Source organism: Thunnus albacares, chromosome 18 (genome assembly GCF_914725855.1).
Source record: "Thunnus albacares chromosome 18, fThuAlb1.1, whole genome shotgun sequence".
In the NCBI taxonomy this organism is placed as follows: domain Eukaryota; kingdom Metazoa; phylum Chordata; class Actinopteri; order Scombriformes; family Scombridae; genus Thunnus; species Thunnus albacares.
This window is the reverse complement of record NC_058123.1, coordinates 20,859,757-20,882,395: the sequence shown is the minus strand read 5'-3', so window position 1 is coordinate 20,882,395 and position 22,639 is coordinate 20,859,757. Positions and strand designations below refer to the sequence as shown.

Genomic DNA, 22,639 nt, shown 5'->3' with positions numbered 1-22,639 from the left:
ATGCTGGGGCTGACAAAAATTCCCCACATCATTACTGTAAATGGCAGGAGGAGCTAGGAGGCTGGTTGTTTTCCCAGTTATCAGTTTGTGTTCAGCATAAATCTTACAATAACATTAATACAACATGGGATCTGTTCATTCTGAATGTTCACCAAGCTGCCAATGTAGTCATGTTCAGAGGTCAAAATATAGAGTATTGATTTTACATCAGTGAAACTGTAACTCATTCACATTTTCAGTCCACTGTAAAGAAATGTAGTGTAAAGACTTGAATGGTGACCTGCAGGCTCACCTTCCTCTAAACGTATCCTGAATGCTTTTTAAGTACTTTCCCACCAAATAAGCTCTCCGTCCAGATGAAAAACTCACAGAATAGGGCATCTGTTCTAGCCTCTCTTTCATTTTCTTCAGAAAATAAACAAATAGAGCTAACTTTGTGTAATTTAGTATAATAAACTAACTTTATATAATGGGTAAAGGTTTAGTGAATGGTGGTTTAGTACTGCAGCGACTTTATAACAGTAATGCAATCTTCACTTTCTGCCAAGGGCCTGAATGTGGTTTGTAGTTTTAACTTTGATGATTTCATGCACTGTATAAAGTCAACAACCCGCATCTATCAAAGTGCTACAGTAGCGATCTCACTATTCCAATTCTCAAGCTAAAACTACTGTTTCCTCAATAAATTACACTCATATGTAACTATTCTGCCTCAGCACAATATGTTTGAAACTTAATGTTGATTCTTCAGTAGACTATATCAGAACATGTTCCTGTTGCATGTATCTGCAAATAGTCACAGCCAACATTTTTCATGTGGTCTCCAATAATGGGCACTGAACAGTTGTTGAATGTAAAATACTCATGCTTGTAGTCGTGTGAGGCAAACACTGCTTGGACTCAGTGCTGAATGATACAGCGTCACAGATAGACCCATCAACAGATTCATTGTTCTGTTGCTACTGCTGACTTCAGATTTCGCACTCACAGCTACAGAGATACAGTATATAACTAGAAAGATAGAGGTAGTATGCTGGATAGAGACAGTTAGATGTATAGAAAAGACAGGCAGAGGAGGATATCTCTTCCTTACCCAACACGATCACCACGGTTTTCAGCAGAGACATCATGGTGTCTCGGTTGCGTCGTGGTCCAGAGCTGTGCCGCGACATCCTCATGGTCCTCTGGCGTACATAGACAAAGATGTGAGCATACAGTGTCACCATGACAACAAATGTCACCAGGTTAAACACTGCCCAGAAGACCAGGTAGGAGTTGCTGTAAAGCGGCGCCATGTTGGAGCAAGATTTAATACTACAGATACAGTTCCAGCCCACGCTGGGGATGGCCCCCATGATTATGGACATGGTCCAGATTATGACAATCACAACCACCACACGCCGGTTGCTCATGCGTGTGTGTAGTTGCATTCGGAACACGGTGATGTGGCGCTCTATGGCGATGGCGAGCAGGTTGGCCACAGACGCTGTCAGGCTTGTATCAATCAAACCTTGACGGAGCAGCCACGTCGAAACAGTAAGACGCCTCGTGTTTGGCCCCGTGTTGAACATCAAGTAGAAGTATGCCAGTCCAGCAAAGAAGTCAGCAGCTGCCAGGTTGGCCATCAGGTAGTAGATGGGGAAGTGGAATCTCCTGTTGACATAGATCGCGATCATCACCAGAAGGTTGGCGAGCATGATGAAGATGCACACGGTGATGCCCAGGCCCATCACCAGCTTGCTGACCGTGTTCCAGTCAGTAGCGAGGTACTTGCCACTGCGGTTGTAGAAGAAGGCGATGGTCTCATTGTAGTAGCACTGTTCCTCATCCATGGTGGTAGTGGTACTTTCTGAAAGGAGAAAATATATAACATTAAGACACTGAAGGGACTTACAGAGGGTTATTAATATTTTGGTTAAAGTTTTCTTCCCGTCATCTGTTGCATGTGTGTAGCGCCACTGGAGATATACTGTATTTTTTCACATGTATCGATCTGAAACACTGCCCATCATCTCAAAACACTACCCAGAGATTAACATGGAAAAACTAGATTACATCAGTAGATAACATCTGGTTCTTTTCCTCCAATTGGCAATTGAACAGCACTGTATAAGCCAAACTTGTGATGTTTACAGGATCATAAAAACTAGATTAAAATGAGCAATTGAAAAAAGCTTGCATCAAATAACCAGGTAGTTCAGTCAAAGGTTTTGGCATACATGGAAATTTCAATCTGATTACATTGCTGTGTAAATGAAACCTAAAACCGTAAGAGATTGGCGCTAAATCTGGCCAAAAAAGGTCAAGCTGACTTGCATTTCTTAGGAATTGAGTAGATATCAGTGGAGGTTCCAGTGTGTGTGTATGTGTGTGTGCGTGTGTGTGCGTGTGTGTGCGCGTGTGTTTGTGTGTGTGTGTGAGCATAGACATGTCTGTGTCTTATGCTAAGATTACTAAAAACATGAATGAAAAATTGAGCATTTTGCAAAGAAATGTGTGCATCTAGATAGCTTTATTTGTCAGGAGTCACTGAGAGGAACCACCAGTCTCTCCATGAATTCATTAAATGCCCATTATATGGCGAAAAAGGTGTACTTAAACTGCCATTTGAAGCATGATGGAGGTTTTTAAAAAAATCATATTTGAAATATTTACTTGCATGGATTTAGGATACCCAATCAAAATCAGTCAACCAACAGAATGGCCTCTGTGTTCATTGTTCTGACCACATGTCCTGTTTTTATGCTTTAGTTAAGAATGTGTTAATCTATATTTCCCGGTAAAAAAAAAAGCATATATTACTCTTTCATAACTTTCAACACAAAGCAGTGTTTCAGGAAACATGTGGTCTTAAGCCGGTTCCTGAAACATGGAAAAACAAAAATCCCCATCGGATTTAGACTTAAGTTGATTAGTAGCTGTTTGTGTGTGTTTGTGAGTGTTTGACATACGGAAAACTGCAATCGTAAAGACAGGAACAGCAGTTTTATAAGAGCAAAAGGTCTAAAAACGATTGTTAGAAACAAAACTTGTATTGTCTACAAGTCAGTTTACAACAGCACTACAAAAGGTGTGCGTGCAGCCGTGGCTGTGTGTGTGTATGTATCTATGTGTGAGCACATACGCAGGCAGGCACGTAAGGCTGTGTGAATAAACCCCTGTGTGATATGAAACTGAAGCATGTTTTTTCCATCTGGTAGAGCTTTACGAGTGTTCCTACTTTTAAAAAAATGCATCCGAAGAGACTGACGAAACTAAGCAGCAGCAGCAGCAACATGACACTTTGAGTCAACTCACACACACACACACACACACACACATACAAACAAAAACACTGCTCACAGGAGCATGTGTGTGTGTAATAAGCTCCAGTCTCTCTCATACACCCCAGACCGGAAACAGGACCTCAGGGCTGGAGGAGAGTGTGTGTGTGAGGCTGTGTTTGTGTGTGTGTGTGTGTGTGTGTGAGAGAGAGACAGAGACAAAGAAAGAGAGAAGGGGGAGCAACTGAAGAAACAAGAGAGGATGAGGAATGAAAGAACGAGTATTAGAAGTTCTAGGTCAAAGGCCAGTGTTTTTGTGGAAATCCTTCTGTCTTGATTTACTTTCTAATATGACCGTTCCAATCCTCTAAGCCCCCTTTTCTCTCTGCAGTGACACAGCAAAAAGAACTCCACTCTGCCAAAACTGAACTGCAAACATGAAGGAGGGTTTTTTTTTTTCCCCACTTGGACTAATTTCCAATGTTGAAAAAACTATCACAACCTCCACCTCTCAAAAATTCACATGAAAAATAAGTGATACTCCTGGGAAACGAGGCTGTGCAGAAAGCTATGAAAGCTGAAGTTTGCCAAAATATTTTTCAACTCTCGCACCTCAACTGCAAAGGAGCACTAAATCTCATTTGTAATACACTGTTTTGACGGCCTCAATATACAAGATATGTTACTTAATGTAGAAGGACGGTTTTGCCGGTAGCTAAAACCCATAATTTAGTTCCTGAGTGTGCTTTTGTTCCACAGCACACCATACTATAAATCCCACATTTAGCATATTTATTTATCTTGCCAAAAGCAATACTGTCCATCAACTATACAGTAGACTGGCTCCGAAAATTGGCAGTGTGCTATATCCTTATATCCCTTAGCCAGAATGGATGTGTATTAGGCATGGCAGTGCACCAATAACAGAATAAAGGAAGTTCTAATCAATTAAATAAACGGTTTTCTGGACTATGTTTATATCTCCAATTTCCTGAGGTGGGCCGATAAGGAACTCCATCTGCAGCCATGTTTGCTTGGAGTGGATATAAAATGTTATTTCATTCACTGAAATGGCAATGGTACATTTTATTAGCTCTATTGAATTATTGCTGGTAGAGTGCTGCTCCGGATGTATCTGCTTAATTTCTGCATGATGATTTCTAAAGAGACAGATCAAAAAAATAAACTCAGGACAGTGACCATTACAATAAGGCCACAACAAGCAACCACATAAAATATTAAGCCACCTTTAATAAATCTACCTTTATTTATCAGGTAATTACATAAAAGTACTAATATTTATTTTTTATGCAGACTGTACAGCTTCATATGTCATATACTGGGGTCTGAAAGTACAGTAGCGCAGTTCAATGTTCAAGAAATGTTTGTGATATTCTTTCTTGTTCTTTCCCTTTGGTGTCTGTGGTATTTTTAAATGACCTTAGAAAGGACATTATCCAGCCTGCATGTCGTTTTGAGTTTTTTTTATCATTACTTACATCCAGAGAAAGCGGTAATTCAGCCATTAGATGCACTTAAAAGGAGCAGCTGAGTGACACTGATACAGGATAGATCCGTAATCAGGGACCATCTATGACAACTAGAGCAGCAGATGAAAGCCTGTCTATTCTGCTTGTCATCTGCAGTTTATGGCCATTACACGTCTGGAAGAAGCAGTCACCGGGGCATTAGATGCCTGAGGCGAGTAGTCAATACAAGAAAGTAGAGGAAGTGTCAGTGGCCTCTCAGTACACATTCCCGACACTTTCATCAGACCCTTGGAGCCTGCAGAGAGAGATCCTGTCATTGTGTGTGTGTGTGAGAGTGTGTGTATGTGTGTTTGTTTGCAACTGCTATTGGGTGGGTCTTATAAAAGGGAAAGATTGAGCAAGAAAAGAGGAGACAGAAAGAGGGGATTTTAGATTTCTGTGTTGGTGCACCTGGGTGTATACTCTATGTTCACTATTAAAGAGAAAGTTTGAATGACTAAAGTTGTTGGAGCGTTTTAGTGTGTGTGAGTGAGGGCGGAAGATTTGGGAACGTGTGTGTGTACGATGTGTTGAACCCCGGGTGTTAAAGACAGAGAACAAAATGCTCACTGTGGCTGAGTGTGTGTTGACACACTCTCTTCATGCTTGTTAGTAATGTGTGATAAAGTCTGGCTGTGTGGAGAGAGAATAAAGTGTATATGTGTGTGTGTGTGTGTGTGTGTGTGTGTGTGTGTGTGTGTGGGTGGGTGGGTGTGCGTATGTGTCTAATAGGCTATGAAAGGACCACCCTGGAATCCACACAAGTGAGGTCATTACTCAAGCATCAGCACCAGGGCTGCACCCGAATATTCATAACATACGCCTAATTAAAAAAGACACCAATAGTCACTCTCTCACTCATACACACTTGAGCAAACACAAACACATATCCCCCCTACTAAATACTAAATATACTACTACGCAAACACATATTGCCTTTTTTTGGTTTTAACTTCTGTTAAATGAGACACTCCCTTGTAGGATGAGACATTTCTATAACCCCTGAGTTGTTGAAAACTGCTAATACTCAGGACAAGGCTGCTAACTCTAAGCCACAGTTGCAGTTCATTATACCCCACAATACGTGTTGAAAACAGCTAATCTTTAAGAAAGAGTGATAGGACTCCCTAGAAACAGTACTGATACTCAGAGGATTATCCTGATGAAAGTAATAAAGTACAAACAAAGTCATAGAAAAGTTCTCAGGATCATTAAAATACAAATGTTTTTGGATATTTCATAGCAACAGTCTAAACGGATTATGTGCAAATTTGATATTTTGGCTTTAAGGTGCCACAAGAGAGGGAGTTGGAGAGTCTATGTACAGGTGGAGACCGCCAAAATTATTAGGCATTATCCTCTTGAGAGCCTGAATATTAATTTTACATTTTATGGCATTGGGGCCAGTTGTTGAGATACAGTTTCTCACTCAAAACCCAGTAAATTTTAGACTGATTGTGGCTTTAGACAAAAATTCAGGAGATGACCAAAGTTTTAAGAATCATGCCTTTGAGATATTCAATATCTACATGACATTTTATGGCAATCTGGGCAGTTTTATGAAGATTTGTTGCTTTTGATCCATACACAAGATACACAGATGATACAAACGGATGCACAAGAACATCCAACATCCACATCCTCAGGCCCTAAGACAAAAATACCCAAAGTTAGCATCTGAACAGCATTACATTAAGCCTAAACCTAAGACTGACAGTGAACCATTTCCTTATCACCCCAACCATTACTCTAATTATTACAAACATTATCAGTCCTTTTGCAAGACTGAATAGATCTGAAAGTTGTGTTTTCTTACCATTGGTAACACCTACTAAGACAAACTGGCTGGCTCTAATCAAGTCAAAGCTAGAACAGAAGTTGAATAAACTTTAAACAGGTCTTCTCCCAGCAGCTCAACAATCCATCATCCAACCCTCTGGCTGTTATTGTTAATACAATCCTTAGAAGAATCACGCTTTCAGGGGAACGCCACTGAATTTAAGGCCTGACATGTTATTCCTACATCGAAAGAAGGTTTAGTCTGCACTGGTGAACATTTATTAGCATGTCAGACAGACATCTGGCCCCTCCCTGATCTGTGAGTCTGCGCTGAGGTATATTCCACAGGGAATTACTTAAAAAGATTATTGAAAGATAAATTTGACCACATTCCTACATAAATTTCCAATGATATTTTTTCAATTGCTTCTTAAACTGATAAGACACTGATCTACAGCTCATTTGTGTGTAAAAGTCCACAAATCCATTCTTTCTTTCATGGTAATTGAATGAGCTAAAGGCTATCATACTGATATATAGTTTCACTGGGAATTATTGTGAATCCAGGACATTTTATGGAGAAAAGAACACATTTTCCCACTTTACCACTTATCAGACAAAAATGCTAATGTTTTATTATGCAAGATTTGTTCCCTGTAGTTCATTAGCGTGGCATCTCAGACTAAATTCTCAGCTTTGTGGTTTCTAGGTTTGAAAGAATAATTCATTTTCATGAAAAATTCAAAGAGCTCATAAGAGTGATTTCAGTTATGCATAAGTTATGAGCCTGAGTATCAATCCCACTGGTACACATATGGAGCCTGATCGTGATTTTTAAAGATGTAAAACTATTTTAGTATTAAAAAAATAGATCACCCAAACTGCAGAGTTCAGCTGTGCCGTATTTTTCAAACTAGACTTTGATGTGATGGAGTTATGCGTGATGGAGGTTACATCTGAAAGTGATATAATGTCTCTTTACTGAAACTGTCTGTGGGCTCTGCTTTAGATGGAAACTTATCCTGCCTGTGTATAGTCTAAGTCTGCCTCACAATAGTTAGTTAACAATTAGCTTCTTGGCTTATACCTAATGTTAAGTTTGTAACGACTTTTAGGGAAAGGACCGTACTTTTGTGGGTTTTTTTTTTTTTTTACTTTACACTGACCTGATGCCTTTTTTTCCCCTCCTGCAGATAAGTCCTGAGTTTGTATTTCCAACATTAATCACCAGCTTTATGAATCACTGAGTGACTAAAATGTTGAGGTTTTATGAGAATCCATTGCAGTATATCATAGTATGACAGTCCAGGATCAGGTCATTTGTGTGAAGGTGTCATTTCGGATTGGGTTAAAAAGTCTGAATTTCTTTGCTCCTCGTTGAGATAATTTTTGAGCTACATTCTAACACAGTGTGGGCATACAGATTTCAATTTTTTATGTGAGTCTAATCCACTAATTCCCACTTGGCACTGCTGTGGCAACTTGGATATCATATGTTTGTCAAGTGAAACTGAGAAGACTTATAACTTTCCATACTTCTTCCATCTTTCCTCTCCTGTCTCTTCACTTGTCCTCCTTTCCAGACGGTACCCTGCTATTCTTTTTGCACAAAATCCCCTTGCTTTCTCTCTCCTTTCTCCCTTCACCTTGTTTCTGTGCCCCCTTAACTCTCCTCCCACCTCTCCACACTGTCCTCCTTTTCAATCTCCTCTTTCCTCTCTCACCCCAGCCCTCTCACTTCTCCTTCACTCTCTTTCCTCTCCTTCCTACCTTTCCTTTTCCATAGTCGAACCTCTCTACCTCACCTTTTTTCTGTCACCTTCATTTCCTCTCTCCTTACCTCTTTTCCAAACAGTCCCATCCTCTGTCACTCCGTTCACCCCTACTTCATTCCACATGTTCTCTGTTGTCCTACATCTTAACTTCTCCTTATCTCTCCTCTTCACTTTATACCTCCTTTCCCCCACTGACCTCTCCTCTTCTCCCCTCTCCCTTTTCTTCAGCTCTCATCTCCTGTCTCCTCCTATCCTTTCCACCTCTCTCCTCCTCCTCCTCCACCCCCACTCCCCCGTCCTCTTTGCCAACTCTCTACACAATGCGCCCATTGTTCCCATTCTCCCACCCCAGAAAGCAGAGAAACAGGACTTCTACGACCCAGAATACACACAAACACTTGCACACATAGGCTTTCATTCTTTGACTTTCTCTTTAACATCATGCACAAGTACACACGAACCACACACACCCTCACACTTACTCTCAAACTGTTGCTGTGTACCGGCAGAGCTCAGTACAACGGTTGGATTGGGAGTTGGTGTTGAGTCATGTGTGACTGCAGCCATGACAGGCTGATTCACGGCTCATCAGTGGATGATACTCCTCCAACCACTTAAGCACTTCCATCTTGGCACACAAAGACACAACTCACATTAAATATGTTCAGTCAATGTATTTTGACCTGATGCAGCCCACTCATATTTTTATTTGTTCCATTTCCTGTTTGGTCTCTTGACTTCGATAACCGTTTTAAAAGACGATCTTTGGGACAAATTTATGTTATGTTTAATGAGCCTCCTCTGTGCTCTCAGTGTTTTGGATGAACAAGTATTTCTCTAAGCATGTTTTGAGCAGCCCCACTTCTGCTATGATATCATATTGTTATGAGCACGTAATAAAACACAAATACCAACACACTCTGACCAATCACCATGACTAACATGACAAGCTGATCCCAGTGCTGTGTAGCAGAACCAATGTCAGCAGTCAATATTTGTCAGCCTGCTATAAAACAGTCTCTTTCCTTCTTTCAGCTCTGTTGACCCTTCACGCTGAATATTATGAAACTATTCAGATATTTTCTAAAATGTAGGTGCAGGGTGATCACAAGCAGCAGATGTTAATGTACACAGCTCAATATTTCTCCACTTTTGATGCAGACAGGAAGTTAACGACAAAATTACGAAGTCAGAGCACTTCCTTGTTGCTGAAATGCATAAGTTCAACAGAGTAGACCATGACTTGACTTCACTCAACTCCACTTAACTTGAATAGAACAGAATATGTGTTTTCTCATTGACCACACCGTACTTGACTAGACTCGACCTGAGTAGAATAGAATATGTGTTTTGCCTAACAGACTAGACCATATTTGACTTGACTTCACTCAACTCAAGAAGTACACAACATGTTTTTTCTCATAGACTAGAACATATTTAACTTGATGCAACTCAACTAGAGTAAACAGAATTAGGGAAATCTAATTGGAATATTATTGTAGAAAAGCCAAAAAACCATGGTCAAGTAACCAGAGCTTGACAGCGACAATTAAAATCTGACTTGACTCAACTAAACTTGAATAGAGTAGAATTTTTTTTTCATAAAGTAGACAATAGTTGACTTGGTTTGACTTGAATAGAATAGAGTGGGTTTTTATCAGACGAGAAAATATTTGACTTTACTTGACATGACTAGAATAAAGCAGAATACTCACCCCTATCTTGAAAGAACCTGGACTCAACCCTGATATCCTCAGCAATTTCCGGCCCATCTCAAATCTCCCCTTTGTGTCAAAAATACTGGAATGTGTTGTCACCTCCCAACTCAAAGCCCACCTCATCGCCAATAATCTGTTCAAACCATTTCAATCTTGTTTCTACACACAGCACAGGACAGAAACAGCCCTTCTTAAAGTCACCAATGACCTCCTCCTGTCCTCAGACTCTGGTCACCTCAGCACTCTCGTCCTCCTCAACCTCACTGCAGCTTTCAAAACCATCAACCACACCATTCTTCTCTCCTGCCTTGAATCCACCCTCAACATCACTGGCACTGCTCTCTCCTGGCTAAGGTAATATCTCACAAACAGACAGTTCATCAACATCAACAGCTGCTCTTCCTTCATCGCTCCTCTGTCCCAAGGCGTCCCCCAGGGTTCAGTGCTTGGTCCTTTCCTGATCATCCTCTACATGCTCTCCCTTGGTAACATCATCCATCGTCATGGTCTCCACTGCCGTTGCTACGCCAATGATGTCCAGCTCTACATCTCCACTAAATCCATCACTACTGCAACTCACTCTAACTCTAACCAACTGCCTCACTGAAATTAAATCATGGATGCAAGTCAACTTTCTAAAACTAAACTGTGATAAATCAGATATCATTATCATCAGTCCCAAATCCCTCACCAAAACCACTCACAACTTTAGCCTCACCTCTTTTGAACACCACGTCAATCTAATCACCAACCATCTCCACCCATCACTCTCCTTCTCTGCTGCTGAGACTTTGACCTATGCTTTCATCACATCCAGCATTGACTACTCTAACAGCATTCTTTATGGCACATCATCCAATGTCCTGAATAAACCCCAGTACATCCAGAACTCTGCTGCTCGCCTGCTCACCCACTCCCGCTCCCGTGACCACATCACTGCTGTTCTACAGAACCTCCAATGGCTCCCTGTCCCACAATGGATCAAGTTCAAAGTCCTTCTCTTCACTCACAAAGCCCTCCATAACCAGGGCCTCACCTAACTCACCAACCTGCTCCACTGCTACGCTCCTTTCCACAGCCTCCACTCCTCTGACGCCAACTTCCTGTCTCCCATACTCAAGACCAAGCACAGGACCTGGGTTATGAGAGCCTTCTCCACAGCTGCCCCCTCCCTCTGGAACTCTCTCTCAATAAACATCTGTGACTGCACCGACCTATCTATGTTCAAAACACAAAACTCACCTTTTTAGAACTCCTTTTAATGTGTGATTAATGTCATGTGCTATGTTGTGCTTTTAGTGTGTTGTTTTTTTGTTTTTGTTTTTTTTTTTATGATCCTTTTAACTTAAAGTGTGTTTGACTACCTTGAAAAGCACTCTATAAATAAAATGTGTTATTATTATTACAAAAGAAAACAGTGGCATTAGGGAAATCTGACTAGAATATTATCGTAGAAACATAAAAAAAACCAGTCACTGTAAGTGACAATTAAAGAAAGTTGTGGATAATATGAAAGTCACACAGTTGCAGAAGCAGAGGCAACATTTCATCAAACCACCGACAGAAGCACTTCTTGAGCATTTCCTCTTGTAAGAAGTCTGACACATTTCATTCCCCACAGTGAAGGAGTTAACTTGTTGCTGCTAAATTACATACTACTCTGCACAGACAGACTAAGTGGGTTTCACAGTGGCTTCTGGTTTGTCTAAAGCCACTGAAAGCAATGTTGTATTTCTAAATAACAGCCAGAATCATAAATAACATATAAAACATATTAAAGGAATTTTAATTTGACTATAAATTTTTCCTGGGATCATAGCTTGGGTAAGTCTAGTGACAACAGAAATCCAACCCATGGGTTATTATCTGTGGAGCAGCATATAACACACCCTTTCATTTTGCAAATGTCCATCTAATAAGCTTATTTGCTGTAAGGTCTTTCTGCTATGATCTGTTCCACATGTTTTGGTAAAGCAGGTTTTCAGGCTAAATGGCAGGAAAAAAATATAAGCATGAAATTAATCCCTGAAAAGCCTTTAGAAATGCAGTTCAGAGCAGGATAAGTGTAAGCTGTATGACACAAATACATGGTGTGTACACCTAAACTTAGTAGCATATGTGCAGTTTTTGACATCTATTGGTGGCATAGAGCAATATTTTAATACACCCCTCCCACATTTATCTTGTTCTATATTTGCATCTGGGTCAAACGCAGGTCTTTGCATTTCTCCTATGAAACAGGTATTTGTGAGGAGAGATCATTGTGAGTGGTCTTCACTTCTTTCAGTATTATTTCAGGGTAAATGACCAACCATACCCAAAGAGTTTTTGAAGTGTTTTTGGAGAATTTAAGGAATTAAATCAGTCATGCATCTCATGGAACACATGTGTCACTCCTGGTGTGAATTTAGGCATAAAAGTTGGCATGTACTGCTGGTTAAGTTTAAGATTAGGGCGTATGAAATAAATTTAGATCATTGAGTAATAGGAGCATGTGATTGTGCTTACAATGGTAAATGCAATTTCTGAAAACTATTCTGACACTCTTTCAAACATTAACATGCACACATATACTAATAATAAAAGCATGGCACACACACGGAGTGAAACCAAGGAACTGAAAAACATAACATTTACAGTACCTGACTGAAATGTGGATATTGTCTGGTGTTTTTTTAGAAAGACAAGCTTCCCACCACAGTATGATGCAGAACAAGAGGAATTGGGGGAACTCCTACAGTATGATACAGTATGTGAGAGCTACTTTACATTTACAGTTGTGTAATAAATTATTTCTGATTGGGTCGAAGTAAACTACCTCTACCATACAGTATGTGTCAGGTTTCTTTGCAGTTTATTGCTGGGTGTGTTCAGTCACTGATGAAATCACACTATTGGAGACAGATTCCACACATGACATCACCGTAGCTCAGATGCAATATGGGATTGCGTCAGTGTGCTCTTCAGAGATTTCAGGGTTTGACTCAAAAGCGTTCTTCAAATTCATCACTGAATTCTCTGGACTGTCAAAATCACTATGAAAACTGGTTAAACATTTTCTTGCATGAAGCCATGTTTTGCACTGAAATTAAATTTGAAAAGTTTGTGTACATTACAGATTACAATTCAAAAGGGTATTACAGCCTTTCATGCAAATAGATAATAAAGCAATGAGACTGCAGAATGTCCCTATTTCAGTATACAATTTTAAAGTAAAGTTCTGGCTTTAAGATTGAGGGTCTTCATATCTTTATTGAGTCTCCCAATTCCTAATTTTAAGAAAATGCAATGTTTTTAAACACACAGACAAGACAACCAAGGAGTTTTTATGGCCTGGTCGTGGAATGCTCTCAACTAGCCAATCCAATGACTTGACCTCAGTCTAACTGAGAGTGTGTTTCACTTGCTGGAGACCAGACTGAAGGCAAAAAGCAAGGAAGCAAGTTACAAAGTAGAAGACAAAGAAAAAAAATAAAAAGAGGGAATAAAAGAGATACAGTGGCTTTGAAAGTTTTCAGATCCCTTCAGTTTTTGCACACGTTATGTTACAGATTTAATTTAAAATGGATCAAATGAACTTTTTCATCTACACACAATAACCCATAATGACAAGAGAATAATAAGAGATAATCATAGAGAAAACATGTTTATAAAAATCTCTCATTTATTAAGTATTCAGAGCCTTTATTCACTACTCTTGGTAAGGCATCATTGGCAGCAATTGTGGCTAAAGTCTTTTTGGGTAAGTCTCTACAAGCTTTGGGCAGTTTCACCCATTCTTCTGGGCAGAGCCTCTCAAGCTCAGTCATATTGGATGTTCTCTTGGGTTCAAGTCCGGCTTTGGCAGGACTATTCAAGGACATTCAGAGACTTACCCCGAACCCACTCAAGAGTTTTCTTGGCTGTATGCTTAAGGCTGTTGCCGTGCTGAAAGGTGAACCTTGGTCCTAGTCTGATGTAGTGTCCCTCTGAAAGCAGGTTTTCCTCAAGGACCTCTCTGTGCTTGGTTGCAATCACAATTCCCTCAAGTCTGACTAGTATCCCCGTCCTGCAACCCCATAGCATGATGCTACCACCACCATGCTTCACTGTGAGGATAGTAGTGGTCAGTTGATGAGCAGTAGCTGGTGTTTGCCAGGCATAGAGTTCAATGTTTGTCTCATCAGACCGGACAATCTTTTCAAATGCTTACCTTAATGATAGATTTCATTTTTTGATTCAGTTGAAAAACTTTTTTTAAAACATTTTTTTGTTTAAGTTTTGTTTTGATTAATCAATTTTAGGAAACAAAGTGGGATGTACAGTTTTTTTTCAGGTACTAAACAGTCAAATCGCATTTGTCCATATGTACTAAAGGGATGACAAAGGTTTTGAGCTGGTAAAATGAAAAAAAAAACAGCAATGCCAAAAATTGCATGTTTGTGCTCATGCAATATTTTAAGGCACTGAGGTGGAAATATGGGCGGAGGGAATGGAAACTTATATAAATATCTACTGCACTTGATTTAACATTGCAGATTGACATGCAGCAGAGGCTGTTGTGTCTGAAATGACTTCAACATCTGGGAAAACTCTGTGTCTTCAATTTCACAAAAAAAAAAACTTTAAAAACTACTGCAGCAAAATAAAAGATGCACACAAGATCATTCCTACATTCAGTACCCCAATCAATAACACAAGAGCAACACTCTACTGCTTTCTAGAAATAAGCATGCCATAAACCTGCCATAAATACTACACTATTGTGCTACACTTGATGTGGATGTAAACACACTCAAATTAAAGCAGAGGGGCAACGATGTAATCTCATAGTCACTGCAACAACATAGTCGACAAAAAAATATCACTACTTGCTGACATCAGTGTAACGCTGAATACAGATGAGTCAGCAAGAAGGCCATAACTGAGCGTGGCAATGGTAATATATTGTAACTGAAGCTGACAGAGTGACTTCATAGCTGCATTTGAACACAAGTTTTTGCATTTGAAAGGGGAGCTCATGTCTTAGTTTTGTGATTTGTTTTTGAGTGTTCAGTGTTCAGTGTGTTTCAGAGTACAATAGCTAAGCAGAATTTACTGCTTACTGTGTTTGAGATGTAAGTAACTCGGAGATATTCATGACCGTTGCTGAAAAATAATTTCCTCTTCCTGCTCATTCTAGTTCCTCTTTCTGGATGTTCCATCCATGACTGCCCTCAGACACCCTCTACATGTTCTTAACCCACATTGCCCTCACATACTCACACAGCACAGAAGACACGAGGAACAAAGACTTTGCAAGGAGAGAAAATTAACAAGAGGTCAGCTGGGAAGCAAGGAGTGAGGAAGCGATTCATGTCTCAACGCCCCCATAAAGTAAGGGCCAATGCATGTTTTTTTCATCAGCTGATGCGCTCTAGTGGCCGCCAGCACGAGCCTCTGAAATTGCGTCATTGCGGCTTGTGCTCTCGAAATTTTAAACATCATGGTCACTCTTAGCTCGTGGCCTGAGTGACCAACAGCTGATTTGAATTGTTGGTTATATTTTTTAATCAGCTTCTCAATAGGTGACTATTTGGAGGACATATTTGACAACAAACATCAAGAGGACTGCTGGTTAGATTGTTGTACTAACCTCTGGTTTATTGGTTGCACCCAACTTTCAGCATTCAAACAGAGGAAAACTTTAAAAACAACAAAGGAAAACATAGACTTTCCAGGTGGCTTTCCAGTTTGTTTTCTGCAGAGTTGTCCACAGTGCTAACCACAGTGTTGGAGCACAGTGGCAACTCCTGCAAGGACGACAGCGCTTTATATACACATCAATGGTTGAGGACAGTGCACATAGTCTGCAGAGGAGATGGTGCGCAACAGCTATGCTGAGACCTTAAAAAACAGACTTGTGTATGGCTACAAAGCTGTGTGTGTATGGGTAAGTGCCTGTCTGCTTCTCTGTCTTTCTGACTCTCTACTATACTACTAGCTGTTCTTTTTGCTCAGTAACAAATCCTGTAGCAACCTGGAAAGGGAAATTATTTTTGATGGAAATATTCCACGCTAGAAGCCTGTGACGGGGCATGTTGTGAGCCAAAAAGTTAGAGAAGCACTGGAACATATGATAAAGTATTCCTGCGTTTGCTCCCAACATGTTATCGTCAAACTCAATTTTTTACAGTAACCACAGTGAAAGATAAAGATGTCAAAAGCGTCTACTACCCTAAACTACCCTCTTTGTCGTTTTCTGTCACTCCCTCACAACACACACAATGGCAGTAATGTCACAAACCCACAAGAACAGCTTCCTGTAAAACCACGGCTTATTTTTACATTAACTGAGATAAGCGATGAGCGAGGACCAGGGGGGTTTCAAGAAGAACCTTGATGCATCCTTATGCATAAACATGAACATATACCTGCTGTATGTTCATGTAAAACATAAAAGCAAGAACAGATAAGTTGGGAGCATGTCTGCTAAGACAATTGAATCAGTCAACAAAAATCAGTCAACAACGGGCTACACTAATTTATCATTAATTATTCCACAGCCACTATTGAAATTAAACAGGACATCTCAAACAGTTGGTTAAACTGTGTACAAACTGTACATGTGATAAAACACTCCAAGGAGTCCTGAAAAAAAAACAGATTTGGTAAAGGAAATGCCACTCTACTTAGTCATGATGTTCTTTGCCTCCAACCTTTGTTTGTATGTCAATGAATTTCTGTATTATTGCAACCAGGTAGCACTTGAAAAAAAAAAAACAGACATTCCTCCAACAGAATTGAGGTGGACACTATTCACACCCACAGAGCTCTATTTTAACATGTGCACAGAATATGTCTGAAATCAATGTCTCGGCCCTACACTGAATGACTACTGATGCAAGTATTTAACTTTTTTTGATATACAGTTACAAAGATATCTGCTCTGATCAGATCTGATCTGGTCTCCTGCAGTTTTAGCAGTAGAGGCAGCATTTGAGGATTGCCTTTTGGCGGAGTGTTGCTTCGTGTTGAAAAAATACACAAAAGTGCCTTCCCAACTGAACTGTAAACAATAAAAGTGAGGAAAGCCTAGCAGTGGTTGTTGTGGGCCACCTGGAGCTACTTGATCTCACAAAAATAACCTCCACATAAACAAAAAGCATCAAATATGCAGGAACATTAGTGGGACAGCTGTTTCAGGATAGCTTTTTAGATTAATTATGATTTTGAGAGTAGCTAGCTGCTTTTGATAAGAGTGTCACTTGCTGGCACACATGTGATTGGCATTGTGTGTCACCTAACACCAGCAAGACGCAAAGCACTGCAAACCAAAAGCATGATCAGGGGAAGCGCTGCAAGGGGGAAACTGTATTGTGGCTCATCATGCTTCTAAGGCATCAAATGTGGTCACCGACTTCATCATGATCACCAGTTGAAGAAGTAGAAATGGTCTGACCTCATTTCCTCACACAAGCTGACAACTAAAGAAGAAACATAGGTAGATCTCCACAAGCATGCATGTGTAAGCACACAAATACAAAGAGCACTTTGGAGATAATGTTAGTAATAATACAACTCTTTGTGTCTTTTTTTGTAATTCTTACAGCAGTTTGAACAGCAGTAGAACTCTTGCTTTCCCTGTTCAGATGGCTTTAAAGGAAACTTAATTTCTGCCATAATAGCTTACACAGTGCAACTCTGTCACCTGCATGAATGTGGAAGCAATCTGGACCTTGGGAGGAAGACTGGGTGGAATGCGGGTCCTTAGATGAGGGGGAGGAGAAATCATGCCTTCAGTAATCAAAACACAGATGTTCCAAGGACCCTTTCTTTTGACGGATGTCAGAGCTCATGTAGGGAAACATAAAACAGTCATCTTCAGGAGAGACAATAAGTCTTTGCAATGGGAGTTTAGTTAAGTTTGAGCGAGAAGGGTTGGAGGTCAGAAGAATCAACGTCTCCCTTAAAACTTCCTTTTGTGTTTCAACATATTTCACAAGTTGTGGAATAACTTTGGGATGAGCATGTTTTTGCAATCCTGTCAAATCTATCAATCAGAACTTAATGATTGCGTTGCTTGTGTGGTTACTGAGGAAACCACTAAGTTCTTAACAACCCTGCCCCCATATCTGGAGTGCTGGTGTGTCATATCCATGGTGACACAGTATGATTAACCACTGAAAAGTAATATGGCTAAATCCAAAGATACATGAGAGAAAAAAATCAGTCGGAAATATTTTTAAATATTGTACCTGAAGTAAAATATTATTTGTTAAATCTTACTGGAGCGCAGTATTTGTCACTTTAAACCCTTATCGTTTACAGATTGGTTTAGGTATGTATGCAAAGGCGACATGTTTATTTTTCTAACTCAATGTTATCTCTTTGTTTCCTCGTATCTTTTCCTGTCATCTCTATTTTTCACTTCTCTCCTCTTTCCTTATAACCCTCTGCAGCAGGCACTCTTGTGGTACAATGTTGCATAATGCGCATTTAGATTTGCAAAGATGGAATAGCTGCCACTAAATTGACTTGAAAATTGAGCTAATTTGTGAAATGAGTCAATTCCATCCACTTGATACTTAGATAGAGACTTCAATGTCTTTAATTCCTTCTTTTTCTTGTCTGTCTTTTCCTGGTCTTTAAACCGTGCAGTGAGGAATTGACTTGATGTGTTTTTTTCACAAATGTTGGCAAGAATTAGTGAATTATGAAATATCTATATGCAACAAAAAGGGGCTTTGTTCAATATTTCAGGGCACCAAGTGGGCTGTGGGCCCTATTTCTGAGGAATTTCCCAACAAGAAATAATAATCTTTCTTCATGTCCAAAGTGGAAAGGTTAAATATCTTATTTTCAGTCCCAGGCTGAAAATGCTGGAGACCATGTTCTAGTTCCCCACCTCCAGCTGTAGCTGTTGGATGAGTCTCAGCCTAGTTTACAGTCAATATACATCAGATTCCACATAGATCATTAAAATGGGTTCCAAAATTAAAATTGTTCAAAAGTTATATATAATATACATATATATAAGTTGTATTTCAATCAGGAAAAAAGCTATTCTTTGCAAAGTATTAAGTCAACAGTCAACATATGTGACTCCTTAAGAAAACTGTTGTGAGTTTCAGCTGTAAGAAAATCTCATTTTGTGAGGGCGGTGTTGATTCTATAATTAAAACAGCCTGAGATCCTCTGACCTAATCTATCAGAAGAAATGTAAATGGTTTTCACACCCCACTATAACATCAAAAACCCCCTGTGGTTGGTGGCAATGGGTGGTAGGTAAACTGTTCTGGCTCTCTCATGTGAATACACAAACACACACACACACACACACACACAAATGAGTACCATTTGAGCCACAGATCAATATTAATTAGGTTACATCAAAAGTGCAACAGCAGCATGTAGGAAGCATATGGCTTTTTTTATTTTTTTTTTATTTTCTTTTTTACAGAAGACCGTTACAATCAGTTAAAAGGCTTAACTAGCAACTCTGTTATGTTATCACATCATGTCTTGGGTGCATGTGGAAATTTGGGTTAAAGGGAAAGGCCATGGGATCATCAAAACTCCTGTGGGGATGAAAATTATCCAGAGCAAATTTCATGGTAATCCAGCCCTTTGTTCTTGTTTGTTTGCTTTTTGTAAACAAAGATAATTTGTAATTAAGGAAGCAATAAAGGAAATGTCATGTAATGACCAAAATGGACAGAGAACTTCTTTTTTTATCTGCCCTTTTTTTAGCCCCTAAACACTGCAATCTTTGTTGCTGCTAAATCTACAGTATATAAGGAGGGTGACCTACCAATGATGAGCATGGGAGGTTCGTCCAATCCCCCCCACAGTTTTACCTCTACTGTGCAGGCACCCCAACTAACCAGTAAGAAGCTTTGGTGCACCAACAAACTGACAAGAACTCTCATCTGACTTCCCACCTGGCCAATTGTGTCTGTTGGAACAAATGACAAAGCTGAAGCTACCGCCAACACAAATGCAAAGGTGGATGAGAACTTAACCCAAATTTCAGGTCTATGCCGCCTCTTCCTTCCGGGGACCAGAAAAGTGCTCAGTATATTATCTGTCCGTTAGAGATGTGAGATAGACTAAATGTAAATTTTGGCCTGACAGTTGCAATGAAGGAATCTCAAGGGGGCACAACAATCAGCAGGTAAATTCTTGGGAGGAAAGACCAGGGGGTCACCAAAAGCATTAAAATTCATCCTGCAGATACACAGCAAATATTGTCTACCCAATAGTTTCTTTGTCACAGACTTAATTGTTGGTCAAGTGAAAATTTTGACCTGACCTGCTCTAAATGACATGTTAGTGGTCTCCATAGAGATTTCTCCACTGGGGACACAAAAACAAAGTTTCACAGCAGTCTGACCAGTAGTTATTGAATTATTCTGCTTTGGACCAAAATGTTGGGCAGTTTTATCAACCATCACCAGTTGGGCAGAAAAAAAGAAGCTTTTAAAATGTTCCTGTTCTTCAGTAAGAGTCATGATACACTTCACAAGTGCAGCAGAGCTTTTGTGACCTCTATGAATCTGCTGACTGTGTGCAGCTTCATTTGCATTTATACCACCCCCATGCACTTTACAGTAGTGATAGTTGCACAAGATCATCCTCTTCATAAGCAGCATTCAGATGAATGAAAAAATGACTTTTTACTGTGAAACTCTGGAAAGACAACAGATCTTTATATTTTTGACAGAAAAAGTAAAATAATCACAGGCATTCAACTCAGATATGACTCTGAGTACATCGATATCTATGAGTTATCTCCATCCTTAGAGCAGGTGAGGTCAACACTGCCTGTCTGCCTGAAAATCATACATGTAGAAACCTTGCTTTTTGCCAGTGTCACGCCTTTTGACAGAGTTCAGTGAGAAGTTAAGATAGTTCAAGAAATTGTTGTTGAATTTCAGGGCCTGAGTCCAGCGCACAGCACGGTGTATTGACTCCTGCCGGTAGTAGACAGCATCAAGGCGTATACTTTGGGAAGATGCCAACACCACAAGAAATGTTTGAGGACTATCAATAAGCTGCTGGCCTGGTCATCATGTTTTAGCAATCACACCTTCGATTTATGAAACTGACAACAGAAGTATTTCCTCTTGGATGATAACTGATGCTGGATAACTTGTTACAAGCCTTTGTAGTGGGCTTACATTATGGTGGGAGAGGAAGAGATTCAATGAAGAAAACTAAAAGAAAAACCCAAATTCCAAACACATTCTCTGAATGCAGATCAGCGTGGAAAATCAACACAGATGTCAAACTTTTACTCCCGGACCCAACGCCCGCTTGTTTTTTTTTTCGCTCACTTCCTTCCACAAATATTGTTCCAATCCCAGAGTTTGATAAAGACCCCAGCGCTGGCGCAACAAGTCCCTCATTCCAGCCGCGTCCCCGGTCTCAATCTCTATAGGCGCACAAACGAGCGCCCTCCTATCGAAATAACGGAGCGCACAGCAGATTCAGGCATCTGCTTATGCCATCAAAGCCTTTATCTGAACCGAACGCTTTCTCGCCACGTCTACGTGGCAGGTATACTTTGATTATGTACAGATGCCCACATCCAGCATGCACAAGAAGACGCACTAAGATAAGCCAAAGAAAAAAAACCCTAACTTTTTTTTTTCTGTGGACCACAAGTGAATTTATACGGATTCGATCAATGAGCAGAAAAATATATACTTACATCGTCTTTTTTTTCCAGTGAGAGCAGTAGGTAGGTAGTTTAGCTCACTGCCTGACCGGTTCCTGGATGTCCGACTCAAGTTTGATTCTGGGAGCCTGAAATTCCTCCAACAGACAACTCCTAGAGACTCCTGCGCAACTCTTGTGTCAAAGTCGCAGCGGTGTAATATAAGACTCCAAATCCAACATACACCCAGGTAACCCTTTCATTTTATGTCCGAGCAGAAAAGCAATATCTCCGTTTTTTTCCCCAACAGTACGTCGTGGTTGTTTTTTTGTTTCTTTTTTTTATAAAAAACTTGTTTTATTTATTTTTTTCCCAGAAGAAGTCGCCTTGATGCTCTTTGCTGTGTCTCCGTGTCTCTCTGCGCTGGCGCGGCGGCTCCGCTAAGCTCTCTCTCTCTCTCTCTCTCTCTCTCTCTGACCGACCGACTGCCACACACACTCGACAGGATAGGACCTTTGTCTGCACATGACGTCACATACACGCACACGCGCGCGCGCGCGCGCGCGCACACACACACACACAAACTGCAAAAAAATGACATTTAAATAAAGTCTAGCATTGAGACTTCCTAGACATCTTATTTTGCTTGTGCAAACATTTTGCAAAAGGTGACATTTCACTGCAATCAGTCAAACATGAAACATTTTCTTGAATAAACTGCAATATCTTGAAACTGCTGTAAGATTATTTAAAAAAAAATGTAATCTCTTAAAACTGAAAACAGGTGAAACTTCATTGGCAACAAGTGCAGTTATTTCAACCACTTGCATTTTCCTGCTTAGAAAAAGATTAAAGATAAATGTTAAGAATTAAACAGAAGAATTAGACATTTCTTGTAGTGTTCACAGTTCAGAGTTGTTCTTTTTCCCTCAGCGCCTAATTGGAAACATATTTT

The 22,639-nt window shown here is 40.1% G+C and overlaps 1 protein-coding gene across 1 annotated transcript in view; it reads right to left on the bottom strand.

The window, feature by feature from the left end:
• lpar1 (lysophosphatidic acid receptor 1) overlaps positions 1-22,168 on the bottom strand; it is a 38,748-nt gene extending 16,580 nt beyond the window's left edge. Inside the window, exons 1-2 of the mRNA XM_044333628.1 lie at positions 21,739-22,168; positions 1,094-1,849 (exon numbers count right to left, since the gene is read on the bottom strand). Coding sequence (XP_044189563.1) covers positions 1,094-1,832 — 739 coding nt within the window. The 5' untranslated portion in view covers positions 1,833-1,849; positions 21,739-22,168. The remainder of the gene's footprint in view (positions 1-1,093; positions 1,850-21,738) is intronic.
• Between the last annotated feature and the right edge of the window lie 471 nt (positions 22,169-22,639).